At 37.7% G+C, this 17306-nt stretch overlaps 1 protein-coding gene across 2 annotated transcripts in view; it reads right to left on the bottom strand.

Annotated features, from left to right (window-relative positions):
• Positions 1 to 17306, bottom strand: part of stard13b (StAR related lipid transfer domain containing 13b) — a 107996-nt gene that overhangs the window by 46664 nt on the left and 44026 nt on the right. Inside the window, exon 1 of one of the 2 annotated variants that reach the window (XM_055196967.2) lies at positions 5452 to 5850. The exons of the other annotated variant lie outside the window; for it this stretch is intronic. Coding sequence (XP_055052942.2) covers positions 5452 to 5575 — 124 coding nt within the window. The 5' untranslated portion in view covers positions 5576 to 5850. Of the gene's footprint in view, positions 1 to 5451; positions 5851 to 17306 lie in introns of those variants that run through there. 2 annotated transcript variants of the gene reach the window in all.

The raw sequence follows: 17306 nt of genomic DNA on the forward strand, positions 1-17306 counted from the left end.
GTTATTAGTCTATAAGTAGCATTATAGTGGGCTCTAGCTCTATTGTGTTTGGTTATGTGTACCATAATTTACCAGACTTTTACCAGATCATTTGTCTATGTTTATAATTCTGACAGTGATTGTTATTGTATTTTGCCATAAGTCTTCACTGTGCCTATTCAAAGCTCGAGGGCAAACACATAACTTCTAGATTTATAAGCAGCAATAAACAACATTTTAACATTTTATAATGCCTAGTCATACTTCTGTTATTTTGATGAAAGTAACTCAAAAGTAACGTTACAGTTACAGTTCAGAGACAGTAATATTGTAATGTGACTAATTACTTTCAAATTACAGTAATTTGTAATATATAATGTATTACACTTTGTAAGTAATTTTCCCAACACTGTTAATCAGTATAAAGTAGACATCTGTAGACATGTGGCAGCTTCAGCCATTTGCAGCTATGAAAAGTTTGGCGGCTGCAGCAGCCATTTAGGTTTCGGCTGAGCCGGCTAGCCAGCCAATAACTTCATCAGCCAGCCATTATTCTCAAAACAAACGGCTTCGGGGTCTAGTCACGTCGACTCGTGACCGACGAATTGGGAACCACATGTCAGTGCTTTACTCCTACCAAACGTAAGCGAGCACCTGAAACGTAGCCGGCAAAGAGGTAAACAATCAAAGACGACACGCCCTGCTTTATGGAGCAACGACAGCAGGTAAAAAAACTTTCTAGAACCAATAAAAAAGTCCAATGACAAACTCCAATGATATTAAACAAAGAAATCAAACGTTGAGAGAGAGTTTTGTGAACGCTTTTCCCCGTCATGGGGAATCATTGCATCACTCTCCTGATGCTCTGTACTGCGCGCTCCTGCCGAACAAGGTGACGTGCGTGCCCGGCCCAACATAAAGTAAGTGCCCCCTTTTGTAAAATAAACATCGTCTTAATTTTTTTAAAGGCGAGGTAATAAATAGTTTATTTGCATTTCGCGCGGTAGTAGAACATCAGATTCTTATCCATTTTCACAAGACGTATTTATGTGGCCAAATGTAAATGTTTTAACAAATCAGATGGCTATCCGATAACAGAAAACACATGAAGTGACCAGGTGTAAAAAGACCCTTGAGATGCAAAGGGAGTTCATCAGCAGGTCACTAAAAAAAATGTCACCAGTAGCCCTTCTAGTGCAAGTTTTCTACATAAAATCATCATAATTCTGTGAAAATATAACCTTGATATATTTTATATCGTCTAAGGTCATGTCAAAGACTGAAATCAATGTACAAATTCAACCTTAATGCACCAAATCTCATAAATAGATAATAAGACTTTGGCCTGAATTTTACACATTTCAAAATTTTTTATTACAAGCTATTCAACACAGTCATTCCAGCTACAGCTGGTTCATGTAAATCAATAACCCACTGTATAATTCCAGCCCAGGTGTCTATGAACACAACACACCTGTATGGGCCGTATTCCTCCATAACTTTGAGTGATATCATTTATTACTGACTTTAATAATAATTTAGTATCCACCGCTGACCCACATTTTCCAAAACAGTTGAGCTTTATTTAGGAGAAAATGTGCTATTGAAAACAGATCAAGCATTTATGTCATGCAGAACTGAGTGCTTCAACAGCTTCAGTTCGATGTTCAGAGCCAAATCGACCTCTGCCAAGTCCCACATCGTCTCTACTACAGGCAAAGACAAATGGCTGACAGCTCTCAGAATAAATGTATGCAAAAGTGGAGGAGAGTACAGACCTTGCACACTACTTGCCAAAGAATGCACATTCCACATGCATCTCTCTCTCTCTCTCTCTCTCTCTCTCTTTCTCTAGTTGAATCAAAACAATCACACACAGCCGCGGCCAAAAGTTTTGAGAATGACACAAATCTTAATTTTCACAAAGTCTGCTGCTTCAGTGTTTTTACATTTCTTTTGTCAGATGTTACTATGGTATACTGGTATGGTATATTTTTTGACAATTAGATAGTGACATTGGCACTCCAGGACCGACGTTGCCTACCCCTGGTATATGGTGTACTCCCCGTTGGTAGAGTATTGCATTAGCAGAGCAAAAGGAGACGGGTTTGATTCCCAGAGACCACACAAGTCACATACTGATAAATATGTATACATCGAATGCAATGTATGTCGCTTTGGATAGTGTCTACCAAATGCATAAATGTAAAACGGCCACCCCCAGGTCTCTGTGGTATACTGGTATGCCTAGACATAGCTTGGGTTAATGAATGTACCCTATCTAAAATAAAAGTCATGTTTGTCTGATTTGATTCCCAAATGGTCATGGGTTCAGTCCACACATACTAACAAAATCATATAGATTGAATGCACTGTGGATAAAGCACAGAAACTGGCATATGCTCTACTGTATATCGAACCTGTCTCAACACGTTTGAACTCGATAACAACACCGTAATAGAAATCTAACCCTCTGATCTTTCATATCTGAAAGTCTACCGTAAGCACAACAGCATTTCAGAAGTTTCTCTACACACAGCACCTCTTTCTCAATAGCACTGTCCTGTCTTGGTACCCCATCAGCTGGGGGGACATCTGCCAAGAAAGTGTAATTTTATTGCTACACCTTCTTGAATAAGTACATTAAATTCGATGGAATCAAAATAAATAGTCCTTTGGCTTACAAAATCAGGTCAAATGAAGATTAGCCAAAGACAGGCCTCTGAAATATGACAGCTGATTTCGAGTAAAGTTGCAGCGAAGGCACCTGGCTCAACAGCTGCTGACTCCACGGTTTCAAGACATACAGGGAGCGAAGACATCAACAAAGCCGTTGGAAAGAAAAGTTATTAGCATAATATTTACTCTGTGGGATTCTGGGAAGGGCCGGTGAATGTGGGCAAAAGCCAGAAATAGGCGTCAAGTGCTTATGATTTGCTCCAGCAGATCCACATAAGTATTAGCTAGATTGAATCATCCATCGAAAATGTCAAAGCTTGTTATGAGCTTTTTAACATTTAGTTTCAAGAGTACTTTTTCTGTATATAAGTGTAACTTTATATGGTAACAGCGACTGTGTTTTGTTCAAAGAGATATAAATGGTCTATATCGCTTTTTATGAAAGTGGAATTTTCCCTTAAAGGAAAACACCACCGTTTTTCAATATTTTACTATGTTCTTACCTCAACTTAGACGAGTTAATCCATACCTATCTTTTTTCAATGCGTGCACTTAATCTTTGTACAGCGCGTCATGAATGTGTTAGCATTTAGCCTAGACCCATTCATTCCTTAGGATCCAAACAGGGATGAATTTAGAAGCCACCAAACACTTTCATGTTTTCTCTATTTAAAGACTGTTACATGAGTAGTTACACGAGTAAGTAAAAACGTGGCGATTTTTAAGCGGATAAAAAATGAGAACTATATTGTATGGCAGAAGAGCGCCCAGCTTGCAACACCTCGACCTCGGTCGCAGCAACATTGACGGAAGTTTGAGCGAGAGGGGGAGGAGTCAGGAGTGATGATGTTACTGCGCACAAGGTCGAAGTGCCGCAAACTAAGCGCCAAATTCATTCCTGTTTGGATCCCAAGGAACGAATGGGGCCAGGCCCAACGCCAACACATTACCGACGCACTGCACAAAGACCAATTGCACGCACCGAAAAAAAAAAGTATGTATTAATTTGTCTAAGTTGAGGTAAGAACATAGTAAAATATTGAAAAACTGTGGTGTTTTCCTTTAAAGGAATATTACACTTTTTATAAAAAGCGAAACTATTGTCATTTTCGCCAAAAAATATAAAAAATGTACTTTAAACCACAACTTCTCATCTTGCACCAGCCGTGCGACGCGCCAGGGCGACCCCACGCACTACGCAATCTCGTCGAAAGGTAACGCATGACGTATGCTAAACTACCGCTCCGGTGTTTACAAGTGTGGAGAAAGAGGACCGTTCGCAATGAATGTCGTTCGATGTGATTACGCAATACGCCAGGCCGCACCGGCGCGCCACACGGCCAGTGAAAGACGAGAAGTTGTGGTTTAAAAGTGCATATTTTTTATTTTTCTTGCTGAAAATGATGACTGTTTCGCTAGATAAGACCCTTATGCCTCGGTTGGAGCCCTTTTAAACTGCATTTAAACTGTAAACTGTTGGGGTCCAATAAAGTCTATTAAATTGAGAAAAATCTTGGAATGTTTTCCTCAAAAAACATATTTTTTTCTTGACTGAACAAAGAAAGACATCAACATTTTGGATGACATGGGGGTGGGTAAATTATCTGGATTTTTTTATGAAAGTGGAGTATTCCTTTAACACTGTTGTCTATTGTGGAATATGTTTTTTTGTTCTAGTTTCAGCTATGTGGACTAAACTTCATGCTAAAAGTCCAACTTCTTGTTCCATTTAAATTCCCTTTACAATAAACCTTGAGTTAAAGGGTAACGCTGGATGAGCTGCTGCTATTATCCAGAATAACCTTCATGGTTGTACTTTTAATAGAGGCCCAAATAAGATTAAAACGTTCCCCTCTTGGGAGCCACGGAAAGCTATCCATCGTCATTCCATAAAAGGTTCCTCATTGTTTGACGGGCATATAAACAGCTAATCCGGACCGTGTGCATGACTGCCAACTGCGTTGTACATCACATCACTGAAATACATATTTGGAAATGAACACAGTATGCATGCCAACAATGGTTGCCTAAATTTCCTCGCCATCCCCATGGCACCCCACTCATGTGTAAAAATAAACAAAGAATGCTGAACTAGACGAATACGCAAGCGCTGAAAGATTTAGACCTAATAACTGCGGAGAAGACTCTAAATTATTGCCCAATAAAAAAACAGATATATCACCATATGCACTGAAAATGAAGAGTGATTATTAGAAGCTTTCCAGTTAGGCACCTAGTTGTATTGACTGACATCTAGTGGTCACGTGCAGTCCCTCCACACTGAACATAACACCAGATAAGGATATAACTGCAGATACATACATACAGTGGTATGAATGTGTTCAAGTGAAATGTAACTTTTCAAAGAAATGCACTAATGCTTGAACAAGGCTAAAACTACAGTAAATCGTGCAGAATTTCACATTAAACACAAAGTATGATGTGCATTATGAAGTGCATTAAACAGTGTCTTTAATCTATCTATCTATCTGTCTGTCTATAATAGTAATAGAATTTATACATAAAGTATATTAAAAATGTTACTTTTGTATATTGCAAAAATAGTGTAAAACAATGCATATGTTAAATAACTTAACTTAAGCAAGCTAAGTAAACTAACAACAAAATACGAGTCGTGCTATTTTTGATCATGCACGTCATTTGACTCGTGCATGATTGATAATCACAGGCTATAAACTTTTAGAAAAATTAAACACTTTCCTTTAAAGACCAAACAAGAACAATTCATTATTAACTACGATGGATAGGCAAACTTCATTTGGTGTCACTGACCTGCCAGTCGTCTCTCTCTCACACTTTTCCATAATATATCCCAAGCTTTGGACGTGGATTCCCGGAGCTGTTCGCTAAATGATCGTCTGAGTTTCAGTCTGAGCGACTTTCGTCTCGCTGTCATCGTGAACCCGCGCTCATAATAATCGATTAATTTTGTCGTGCGCTCGCTCCCGTTATTTGTACTACAACAGATCCTAGCTCTCCTCTTCACATGGTTTCCTCACAAAACCCGCACTTGGAAACTTTTCCGAAAAATAAATGCATTTCCAATAATGTGGTTACAAACTCCAGAATAATCCAGCGTAGCACTGTATACACGCGCGTGGCGGGGCGGTAAATGAATCGAGTGGGCAAATCAGCGTGTTTCAGTGCAGATGTGGGTTTGTTTGAAGTTTCTCCTTCTGCGCGCGGTCTCTCTCTCTCTCTCTCTCTCTCTCTCTCTCTCTCTCTCTCTCTCTCTCTCTCTCTGCTAAGGGACTTCATTTCACAGCCCACTGTCAAAGTCTGTCAAACTTCAGCAGAGATCTCTCAAAACTCCGACTTTTATCTGCTATAAACATCATTATTTTACATCTTTATTTTGATTTGTTCGACATCAGTAATTAATCGTTATGAACCATTAATATAACTAAACTGCACAATTTTACATTTTATGTTGATAAGATTAAGTGATATTTCAAAAATGAAAACTCGATTATACGTATCTATTATAATTTTAGCAGCCTAATAATTATTTATGCAAATTAATGCGACAAAACACACGTGCCATAACCCCTCATCAAAAAGTCTTTACACATGTAAACCATAGCAAATACCATAAACAGTATATTTTGCTTTTATATTTTTTATGAAATAAAAAATTAAAAGTTCCAAAACGAGAACTTCTTTTTTTACCAATTTTGTAAAAACATGCTTATTATTATGTTACCATGTTTTTATTACATTTTATTGTGCTGTATTTTTTTTTTTTTTTTTGAAGGTGTAAATCAAAACAAACCAACTGCAGTTTGATATTGATTGGAATAAAAAAAAACGAGAGTTATCTCGTTTTGGAACCAAACTCTTCAAATAAATAAATTTTTCTTAGAACTAATTTTAAGTAAATAAATGCTTCACTCATTAATCATAATTATAAAATGTATTTCATATATAATGCAATAAGAGACAATGTAAAATATTGAATATTTCTACACTCTTAAAGAGTTAAAGGGGTAAATAAGATGGGAAAAATCAAGAGAGTTAAATGAGATTTGAAGCATGTTGAGAGGGGCTAGACATACCATGAACGCTAACAGCTAATTTAATTACATGCCTCTATAGATTTCATTTTGCACTCAGCATGATATTAACTAACTTAGGAGACTTCACTGTCTGACAGGTTTTCTGTTTGTATAATGAAGAGCTCAACCTGGTCTGTCAACTGGAGATATATGAATAAAACGGTGGCACGACTGGCACCAAGTCTGTACCTAATCAGTGATAGTTCTCATGAGTCTCGTGACATATGACATATGAGTCGTCATATGAGATGCACAAGAACCAATAATCTTACAATGTAAAAAATGCAAGATTTTGGTCAATTCAACATATATTTTTGTTACTTTAACTTAACAAATTAAGTTCAATCATTTCAACTTGTTTTAACTTCATGCTGCTTTTTTTACAGTGTACTGATGTGGAGCGGGCGTGCTGCCATTTTTTATCATACTTACCGTGGGTTCACACCAGCCATGTTTGAGTAAATATTTTAACGCGGTGGGTTTTTCCGGCAAATTTTAAAAACTTCCGCGTTTCCCGTGGTATCGCTCAATTTACGTCAAATGAGGCAGATTCGCGTGTACCGCACCGCGCTAAACGCCTCATTCGCGCTGCGAGACCTCCAGATGCACGTATTGACTTGACATTGAGGTCGCTCATGCTTGACGCCTCTACCGCGGCTGGTCTGAACGCAGCATTACAGTGTTGTTTTCTCTCACAAACGTATAATTTCACTTTTAAAGACATATTTCTGATAATGGATGTGCTTCAATCACACAGCAACTATGTAGTGCAAGGCTAGGATGAGACAGGATATTATTTAATATAAATGTAAATGTGTTTAAAAGAAGAAAATAAATCATAACAGTACACCTAGGATGGCATGAAGGTGAGTAAATTATAAACAAATTTTCATTTCTGGGTGAACTGTTTCTTTAAGTTTGCTAGTCATGTGTTTGGGTGCGAGGGTTCGGGTAGGCGTGTGGCCGTAATCACGGTTAGTGTTAATGCGTCTGAGCTTTATTCACTAATGGAGTCATCTGATGAGAAGACCCTCCCGGGAGAACACGGCGGTCTTCTGCTGTGCTTCAGCTTACGTGTCAAAGGTCGAAGGTCAAACATTTCCCCTCTTGTGGGATCAGCAATGGAATGCCTGGCTTGGCGATACAACCGCCTGACCACTCAAAACAGTCCGGGAACTGGCGAGCTTGGCTATTTGACTTAACACACAAATGCAGACGAGTGCTTTCTAGCTATCGCCGAAAACTGGACTCGAGTGTTTTAAAGCCTCTTAACCTCAAACTACCTGGATGAAGACCACCTAACAGATGACCTACAGCTACTCTAAGATTCATTAGTCTTATAGGCAGACTGCTAGACTTTTAAGAGTGCAAAGTCAGATCCTGTCTGTCCAGCACGGCAACTGTCTCACTCAGCTGGCTGCTTGGAGCCCTTGATCCCTTGTCTGTCAACAGCTGATCGCTTCAAGAGACTCATCACTTTAATTTCTGCACAGTCTTCAATTAGAAAACCAGGTCATGGAGCAAAATAAGTACCGGTGGTCGGCACAAACTGGTGACTCTGTGCCTTGCTGTCTGAACATATTGAACGTTCAACGTGTCATCTGCTTTCATGCTGTCGCATTGCATTTCAGCAACGCGCAATAAACTATATTGCATCAAGGGATAACTTGATACGTGCAGAACTACCAACAACTCGATTCGTTCACGACTATAACAAATGTCTCGTTAAATAAGCCAACTTGAGAGATTGTGGATATTGTGAGCGCTATGCTTCAGACCAGATGTTTTAACAGATGTGGATCTACAGTTGCTCATATGAAGAAACTACACCAAATTAAAGAGCGAAGCGTTGACGTTTGCCAGGGAGAAAATGAATGTCATGCAGATGGCTAAACATCGGCATCATCAAACTCATGGTGGACTTCAGCCAGAGAGAAGATCTGCACAGTAGCCAAGCTAGCATCTCTGCATTCTTGGCGTACGAAATTAAAACCACATGTTTTTTTAAAATGCAGAAATTCCTTGCTTTATAAATACTTCAGCCTTTTTAACACAAGCCTTTACTCGCTGCTCAGTAATGGGGTCGTATGGGTCACGGTCCTGATCAAAGACTTTAACAGGAAGTCTCATGACAAGCAGCGCTCTGCAGTTATCATAGCTCGGTGCTATCGTATCTCTCTGGGCCGTTACGTTCTCTACTTCACATCATTCGGGATTCGGATCGCTATCAAAGAGGAGATTGTTACGGCTAGACGATGACTCTCACTTACAGGAGGAAACGCACAGGAAGTGATGATGTAAGGGGAGGAAGTGGACATCTAAATCTGAATGGCTCTCCACACAAACCCAAGGGGTTGCTTGTTTTGGCAAGACCCCTTCAAGCTCTTATCTTTTCTCCAAACAGTGACAGACTCTTTAGACTGCAAATGCAAATACAGAGCGCCTTGCCATTCTTTGCGGTGCAAATAAGCTTTGTTGAATCCTCAATTTCTTTGAGTGCTTTGTCGTGAAGTTACAAGTTAACAATAATATTTGCGAAAGTAAAGCTTTTTGCAAAAAAAAGAAAAGGTTCACCCAAAAATTATTTGTGAAAGTCACTGCAAAAAACAAGATGAGAACAAATCGGATCTGATCTAGGAGTTAAAGGGATAGTTCACCCAAAAATGAAGATTCTGTCATCAATTACTCACTCTAGGGAACCAAACCGATCAGAGGCCTCATTGACTTCCATAGTATTGTTTTTTCCTACTACAGAAGTCAATGGGGCCTCTAGTCGGTTTGGTTACAAACATTGCTTAAAATATCCTCCTTCGTGTTCTTCAGAACAAAGAAATTTATACAGGTTTGTAACCACATTACAGTGAGTGAACGATGACAAGATTTTCATTTTTGGGTGAACTATCCCTTTAACAGGGATGCCTTCAGAAGCTTTGAAATATCGCACAACTCATACGGATTACGTTTAGGCAGTGGGGGCCGATGACTTATTTTTCGAGGGTGCACGATGCGAAGCTCATCACATGTACGTAGCCCATTATGTGTGTGGCTCGTCATTTCAAAATATGTGTTCGGCGCGTCATGTAGACTTATGTGCATTACGCGTGATGTCAAAATGCGAGCCTCCTGCAGACACTTTGAAGGGGTTTATGATAAAAGAGATGCTCACGTTTGCCAAATACTCGCTTAGTTTAGTGTTAAGTTATTGTCTTGCGAGTATTTGGTGAACGTGAGCGTCTCGATTGTCATTATTATGTGCAGCAGGCACGTATTTTGACAAGACACATGATGCACATGGTTTACATGACACAATAAACACATATTTTGAAATGACGAGCAACACACATGACACTCCGAACACATTTTAAATTTGCGCCCCCATGAAGAGAAGCCACCGGCCGCCATTGCATTTAAGCGTGCACTATAAAAGTAGTTCACATGGCTTGTTTTATTTATTACTTCACCCTTCTGAAGTTGATGATACAGATTGAGGTGGTCAATATAAACTATTGTTGAAGAAATAGCTGTTTGAAGATACTTTTAAACATTCTTTTTGATTTTTCCTTAATAAACAAACAAAATTATGCGATAATGATGATTTTAATGTGAGTGAACTACAGCAGAAATCTTGTTTCCCACGCACACACTAAAATACTCACTGCAAGCGATCCATTTAATCTACATTATGAATTATATATGAAACAGCATTTGCACCTTGTTGGCTTGCACATGAGCCCGGTGACTTGTGCTCCAGACTGACCAATGATCTGAAATGAGAAAAGGCCCAGATGTTGAGAAGCTCATTTCTTTGTGCTCCGATTGGCTCCCTCGCTTGGCCGTGAGGTCCCAGGCCAAGCTCCAGGAATCCTCCAGGGGGATCACGCTTCCCAGCCTAATGCATTCAAGGCGTGGAATTCCCCCCATCCACCCCCTCCTTCCTTTTTCTCCCACTCACACATACAGACTCATCGTATGCATGCGCTATAAATTTCCTGAGCAAATATTCCCAAGCCGGGTCTAAAGTTTTCCAGAGAAATCACACATGTGATGTATATCTGCTTTTAGATTACAGTACTGAGGGGGAGGAAAGCCCTTAAAGCAATAGTTCACAGTAAATGTGATTCATTGTGTGAAACATCGTCGATTTAGAATCGTGAGCTTAGATGTGTACGCTAAATCCTGTTGCACCAAATGTTCATGTCAACATGAGTCACCAAGGCTGTTTGGCATTCCAGCATACTACGCTTACACTTTCTGCAGTTTATAAAGTACTGTAGTATTCATGATGTACTACAGTGTATGCATTTGAATAAATGGCTGACATACAACAAACACCAATACAACTGCGGTATTCATATATTGTACATCATACAATGCTGTGTACAGCATTCTATAATGCAATGCACTGAAACCTACAATTTCCTCTGGGATGAATGAATCAGCAATTACTGTACTGTAAAATGTAGGATTTAGCTGTGATGATTCCTTTGAAAACAGCATGATTTAATGTGAACGCATATAAACTAGTATAAAGAGACAAATTAAAAAACATATAAAAACACATATTGTGGTCGTGGAGGTGCCAGAAGTGGTATGTGAATGCTATTGTTTCACAGTTGCAAAATCGCACCATGACAAACCATGTAATGATGTGAAGACAATCTGTTAGGACTCGGCCAACCACGAAAAAACATTTACAGTCTCAACACACCACCTGGCTTCCATTAGAAATGGGGGGGGGGGGGGGTCATAACATATAACATTCATATGCCCACACACACACACATATACAGTACACAGTGACCTCTTACCTAATTTGCATGTGCACTGTGATGTATTCCCTATAAACACTGTACATGTCTGTGTATGTGTATGCAAAGTCTTATTTGACTGGAAATTAATTAAGATGCATGTCGGCAGGTTAAATGTAATGTAAGTGCTTACCACCTGATTTCCATCAATGTAACATTTAATTTGAATCGTATAGATCCAACACAGACCAGCCTAGCAGAATGCAAACAAATTTGACTAAACTAGACCTACTGTCGAGACAAAATTTAAAGGACAATATTTACGTTTTCGCCATCAGAGGTCGGGATGATTCTGGCGAAATCAGACTCATGAGGTCTCATGAAACATTTTGATAAAAAAGTAAATGCAAAGAAAGAGTATCAAAATAAGAAGCATACAGTTAAAAATATCTCTTCATGTACTATTTTGCATATGATTTCAAATGACATCATACCAACCAATTTTGTAGTTTTTTCCACATTTAAGGGGAAAATTTTCATTACCGCAACGTGTCCATGACTGGATTTGAGTTCTTTGACATGGAAAATATTTATAATTAAAAAAGCTAAAAAAATGAAAAAAGCTTCAGTGCATGTTATACTATAAACATTTACAGTAAAGAAACATGTGGTATTTGCTGATCATTGGTAAATGTAGACACAATGATAAGGAATATAATGTGTCCAAGAAAGATTCTCTCATCCTCCGCAACAATTTTCAATTATTGTTTAAGCCCTCAAGGAACTAACATTTTCAAAAAAAAAAAAAAATAGTTGGAAGGGACATAATTGACTGTGACACTCGAGATGGCTAGCAGGTAAGCAGTTCTTATTTTTTCTCTCCATATAAAAGTTGAAATTTTGTTTGTCATAGTACCTAGACAACTTTTTAGTTCTCATTAGCGAAACATGAGTTTGTAAATGCATAAATTTAATGTAATATCATGTTGCGGTAATGATAATTAAAAAATATATTTTTTAAATCCTCTAAAAATAATGGTTATAGTAAGTTCAGACCTTAATTTTATATGTGCAAAAAAAATGGCTTCAAGGGCTTTTAAAAAAAATCTGATGCTGGACACTTTCTAAGTCTGGATTTCGTGAGAATCACCCGGTCGCATTTTCAAAACAATAACAAAAGAGAAGCGTCATGACGCTATGGAGAAGAGTGGAACGATAAGAGTTTTCAACATCCCGAGATGTATGGAATTCAAGAAGCATGTTCACGGATGGGGAAATTAATTACGTTTTATCTGGATTTTCTGTTTTTGTTTATACTGAACGACACTACAGTGTCATGCTTGATGCTGTATAACGTCTCTGGTGACGTAGCATCACTACGGCGACACAGCGCAAATTCCCTTGAAAGGGAACTACTTTTTCTGCAATTGTCCGAGGATAGCACGGATATTACGCCAGTGGTAGGCAACCATGACAAGGGACGAAACATACAACATACGCATATTTATTATGTTACTAGGCTATTTTGTAACAAAGTGAGTGATCTATATACAGTATCACCCCACTGTAAGCACAGTATATAAAGTACAGTATATACAATAACCAGAATGTCCCAGATATCCTGCATATAAGCTATTCCCTCACTATACTGGAGACAAGTGCTTGTTTATGAAAGAAGAATTTAATGCACAAAGGGTCTGATCTGTTTGTCATTTAACAAATGTTTTTTCACTTTCATTGAAGTTACAAAACAGCTCAAGAAAGAAAGAAAAACGTTCCAGCTGCTTTAAATTGTTCCTGGGCACTTATACATCCAGGGATTTGCAGTGCACCTCATGTAATTGTTGGAAACTGCAAAGGTGACAAGTCTTACACAATAGAGCCTGATCCAAATTAGTGGCTGTTCAATCCCTTAACGCCATCTCCTATTGAGAGAAAATCCCACTCTGGCAACCATGGGTGAATCAAATTATGGGGAATTTTACTTAAAGATTCCTTAATGAGATTCCTTATCGCAAGAACCTGCGATGGTGCGGATAGTAATAAAGAAGTGGAAATTGCTTTATAAAACAGAACCGAGTCCAACTAACCTTTTTTAAAAAAAATACTTGAAATGACAAGTTTTATTTAACTATAAAAGAAATTAAGCTTTCACCAAAAAGCAATTCCACTATTACAGAATTCCAAAGTGTCAGCGCCAACAATGGAAGTCCACTGGAAGCCACAAGTCATTTTCCATCTTTCCACATGCAGAATATCATGCTCTCCCTACGGCGGCAGCTAACCACCAGGCCACATGACAAGCTGCCTTTAAATTTAACTCATGATGTCATTGATCTGGCCATGAAGGACCAGAGAGAGGCTAAAAAAGATCACATAATAACATAATGGCATGAACTCTCCCTCATCTGAGGAAAATATGGCACAGATGCTGCGTTTAGTAAAAAAGTACAGTCATCGCTCTGCCAAGAAGGATACCAGCCTAAAGAGGCATGCTGGTCTCTCTACGCTTAGCCAAACTAAATTCAGCAGGTCTAATTTTCAGCTAGTGCTGCAGCAATAAAAGCAATAAACTGATCTAAGGCCCTGTTTACATTGGAGCATTTGTGTTTTAAAACTGCATTTTAAAATGAAAACAATCCTCGTTTATACTGGCATTTAAAAAAACAATCTTCATCTACACTATACACGACCATAAACGCATGAAACATGACCAATCACGTAACTGGGCATGCGCATAAAAGTGTAAAATAACTTATTACTCTATTAATAGCTTACCTTTGGGCATTTATGCAGCCTAGGGGTGTACGACATTGACAAAAATTCATACCTGGATCCTTTGCCGGCAACTACAACAGACACGATTTTTGAACCTATAAAAATGTGTTTGGGAAAGTCTTATATTATTTTAGCTCCCCCTACAACATATTAATATGATTTATAGGTTAATGTTGATGTTATGAACCAAACAGAAAGGTCTTTATGATTTAAAAAGGAAGCATTCAAGTGAACAGTAGGGTGATTCTCACGAAAGCATTGAAACACCACGGCACTAATGATTTTAGCTTTAAAATGTGTAATATAGTAACATTAAAAAGCATCAGAATTAACACAATACTGTGTTCTACCTTGCACAATGTGTGATTTCAACATAAGAATTTATAATTGTAAATTTTATCTCATTTTCTGCTGAAATTCTCATTACCGCAATGTGTCCAGCTGTGTTTGAACATGCGTTATGTTGTCATTTAATCAAATGAACACAAAAATATTAAGAAAAAAAATAAATGGATGTTTTGCTAGACTACTTTAGATGACAGAAAAAATATTTACTGACTATTCATAATAATAATGAAGAAAAACTAGGAAAATGATGTGGCCATGCCTGATGTTCTAATCCTCCGCAACACTTTTTGAGAACAGTTTAAGCACACATACAGAATTTTAATAAAGTTTGATTTTGAGTGACCAAGCACATGGACCAGTTACTTCAAGATGGCTACCAGGTAAGATCATTTTTTACAGTTAATTTGAAATATTGTCTTGTCAGAATGCTTACACGACATTTTGATTATCATTACCGCAACAGATGCTTATTAAATGTTAATTTAATTAATAGAAGCATAATACTTTGATTTTAAATGCATGTGCAGAATCTCCAAATTATGTTTTTTCAGGTTTGTCATGTCATTTTGAAAATATGTCAGTGTTGATGTTTTCTGACTGTTGCGGTAATGAGATTTTTTAGGACTAATTTTTTAAATTATGTTACAAAAAGTGTAAAATGATAAGTAAAAGTTTTTAAATTAATGTTCCCATTTACTCCAGACTTTGTTTTTCAATGTCTGGTGGGAAAAAAGTAAATTTAAGCAATTTTTACATTTTCATGCTTGACATGTTTAAAACCAAGTTTTCGTGAGAATCACCCACTAACAGTTGTGAACTTGAAGCAAAAACAAATTTCAGCAAATGCAAACTTCAATCAAACATAATAAGAGGTGAAGTATAGCTTTAGCCTACAGAAATGCTTATTGCTTTAATGTAGGGAGTTTCTCTTCAGCCATTTTACGCTGTTATATTTATAATAGTTTATTGTTCGCAGTTCATATTCATGAACTTATAGTCCATTTTAAAATTATCGTACAAACTGACTGTATTCTTCAGGAAAACACCAAATAACTTATGTTCCCTTACCTGTCGCCGTTCAGTGCGTGTGTGTGTTGCCTCACACGCGTTCTTCGACAAAAAAAACGTAAAGTATTAAAAATTAATATAACGTTAATTTTATTAAGTGTGCGAGGTTCGTGCACGTCCTCCGCTAGCAACTCAAATATAGCAAAAAGTCAATCGGCTAAACGAGCATTAAATATTAATATGACGTTGATTTTATTGTTTTTATTAATTAATATTCACAAAACTTCGATTAAAATGAAGAGACAAATTATATGAAACGAAATTCATTTTAAAGTAGCAAACAAAACTTCAATTAAACTATAATGTCTGAACCATTACAAATCTGCCTTCATATTGGCCTTTAAAATGCCCTATATGGCGTTTAAACTTACAGCCTATCTTTTATAATAAGCTAACTAAATTTAAACAAAACAAACAACATTACAACAATATTAAAACCCAGCAATACTCAAACATAAATATAAAACAGACATTATCTATAAGGATACATGTTAAAACAATCTGATATAGCGTTTATAATAGCTGGTTGCTAGATGTTTACTATTTTTGGGCAAAACCTCCGTTGCAAACCTCCATTTACTTGAATAAAAATAATTTTTACTTTACTAAACGTGGCAAAAGTAATGCGTTTTAAAAGGTAAAGGCATTAATGTAAACATAGCCACAGAAGCCTGGTGACTAGCTAAAACCACAAAACCCCTTTTTTGGGTTAGCAGGGCTTGATCAAATAAAGGTGATGATTCATGGAGCAGTTTGATTTCCAGTACAACCAGTCCAAAGCCATGACCAGTCAAGTAATATCTGTTGATCAAACAATCCTACAAGCCTTTGTACCACCAAATAGTACTTAGTAGTAGTTAAAATAGTAAAATAATATAAAAGAAGTTTAATCATTTATAAAACACTAGACTTACAGTCTGTAAGTTATCAAACAGTGAAACTAATCATCTAAGTGTATTTATTTGTTTAGCTTGTGATTGCCAGCAGCTACTCATTTGTACTGACATGAGCATTTAAGTTGTGGTGGAAACCAAGGTCAAAATAATAATTTCTAGCACTGGGTTGTTATTACAGTTCCACCCTAATCTGCAGCACAATAGCTTTTAACAGTGGAAGCAATAAGCAAAAAAACATACATCCTCAGCAAATGATAATTATAAAAGCATTTAAAGAGACCAATCAGCTTCCTTCAAGGACAACATTCCCTTTCATCTCGCAGTAAATCAGACAGATCTTCTGGTTTCTGTCTCGAAAGGGTCTCGAGTGAGACAGTACGGCCAGACAGGAGCGCGGAGAGAGGGGCCGCAGCTGTTAGGGGTCACCAGTGCTGTCCACTGAGAACCAGATGAGACGAGAAAAAAAACAGTGAGAGTCTGGGAGAGCAGCTGGTTGTAGTGCTGAGAGTTTGCAGAGAAAGGATCTATAGAGCTGACCCTGAACATAAGTGGAATGTATAGGCAATCTTAGAGGCTTAACTAATGGTCCAAAGAATGGGGTGGGAATGGAAAGTAAAAAGGGAAAACAACAAAAAGTTGAGCTGATCTACAGGTGGAAATGCTGAGGACTATGAGAGTGTTAAAGGTGATTGATGTGCATTTGTAAGTTTTGGGAAATGTCTGTTCTATATAAA

The sequence above is a fragment of the Misgurnus anguillicaudatus genome, chromosome 24, assembly GCF_027580225.2.
Source record: "Misgurnus anguillicaudatus chromosome 24, ASM2758022v2, whole genome shotgun sequence".
Taxonomy (NCBI): domain Eukaryota; kingdom Metazoa; phylum Chordata; class Actinopteri; order Cypriniformes; family Cobitidae; genus Misgurnus; species Misgurnus anguillicaudatus.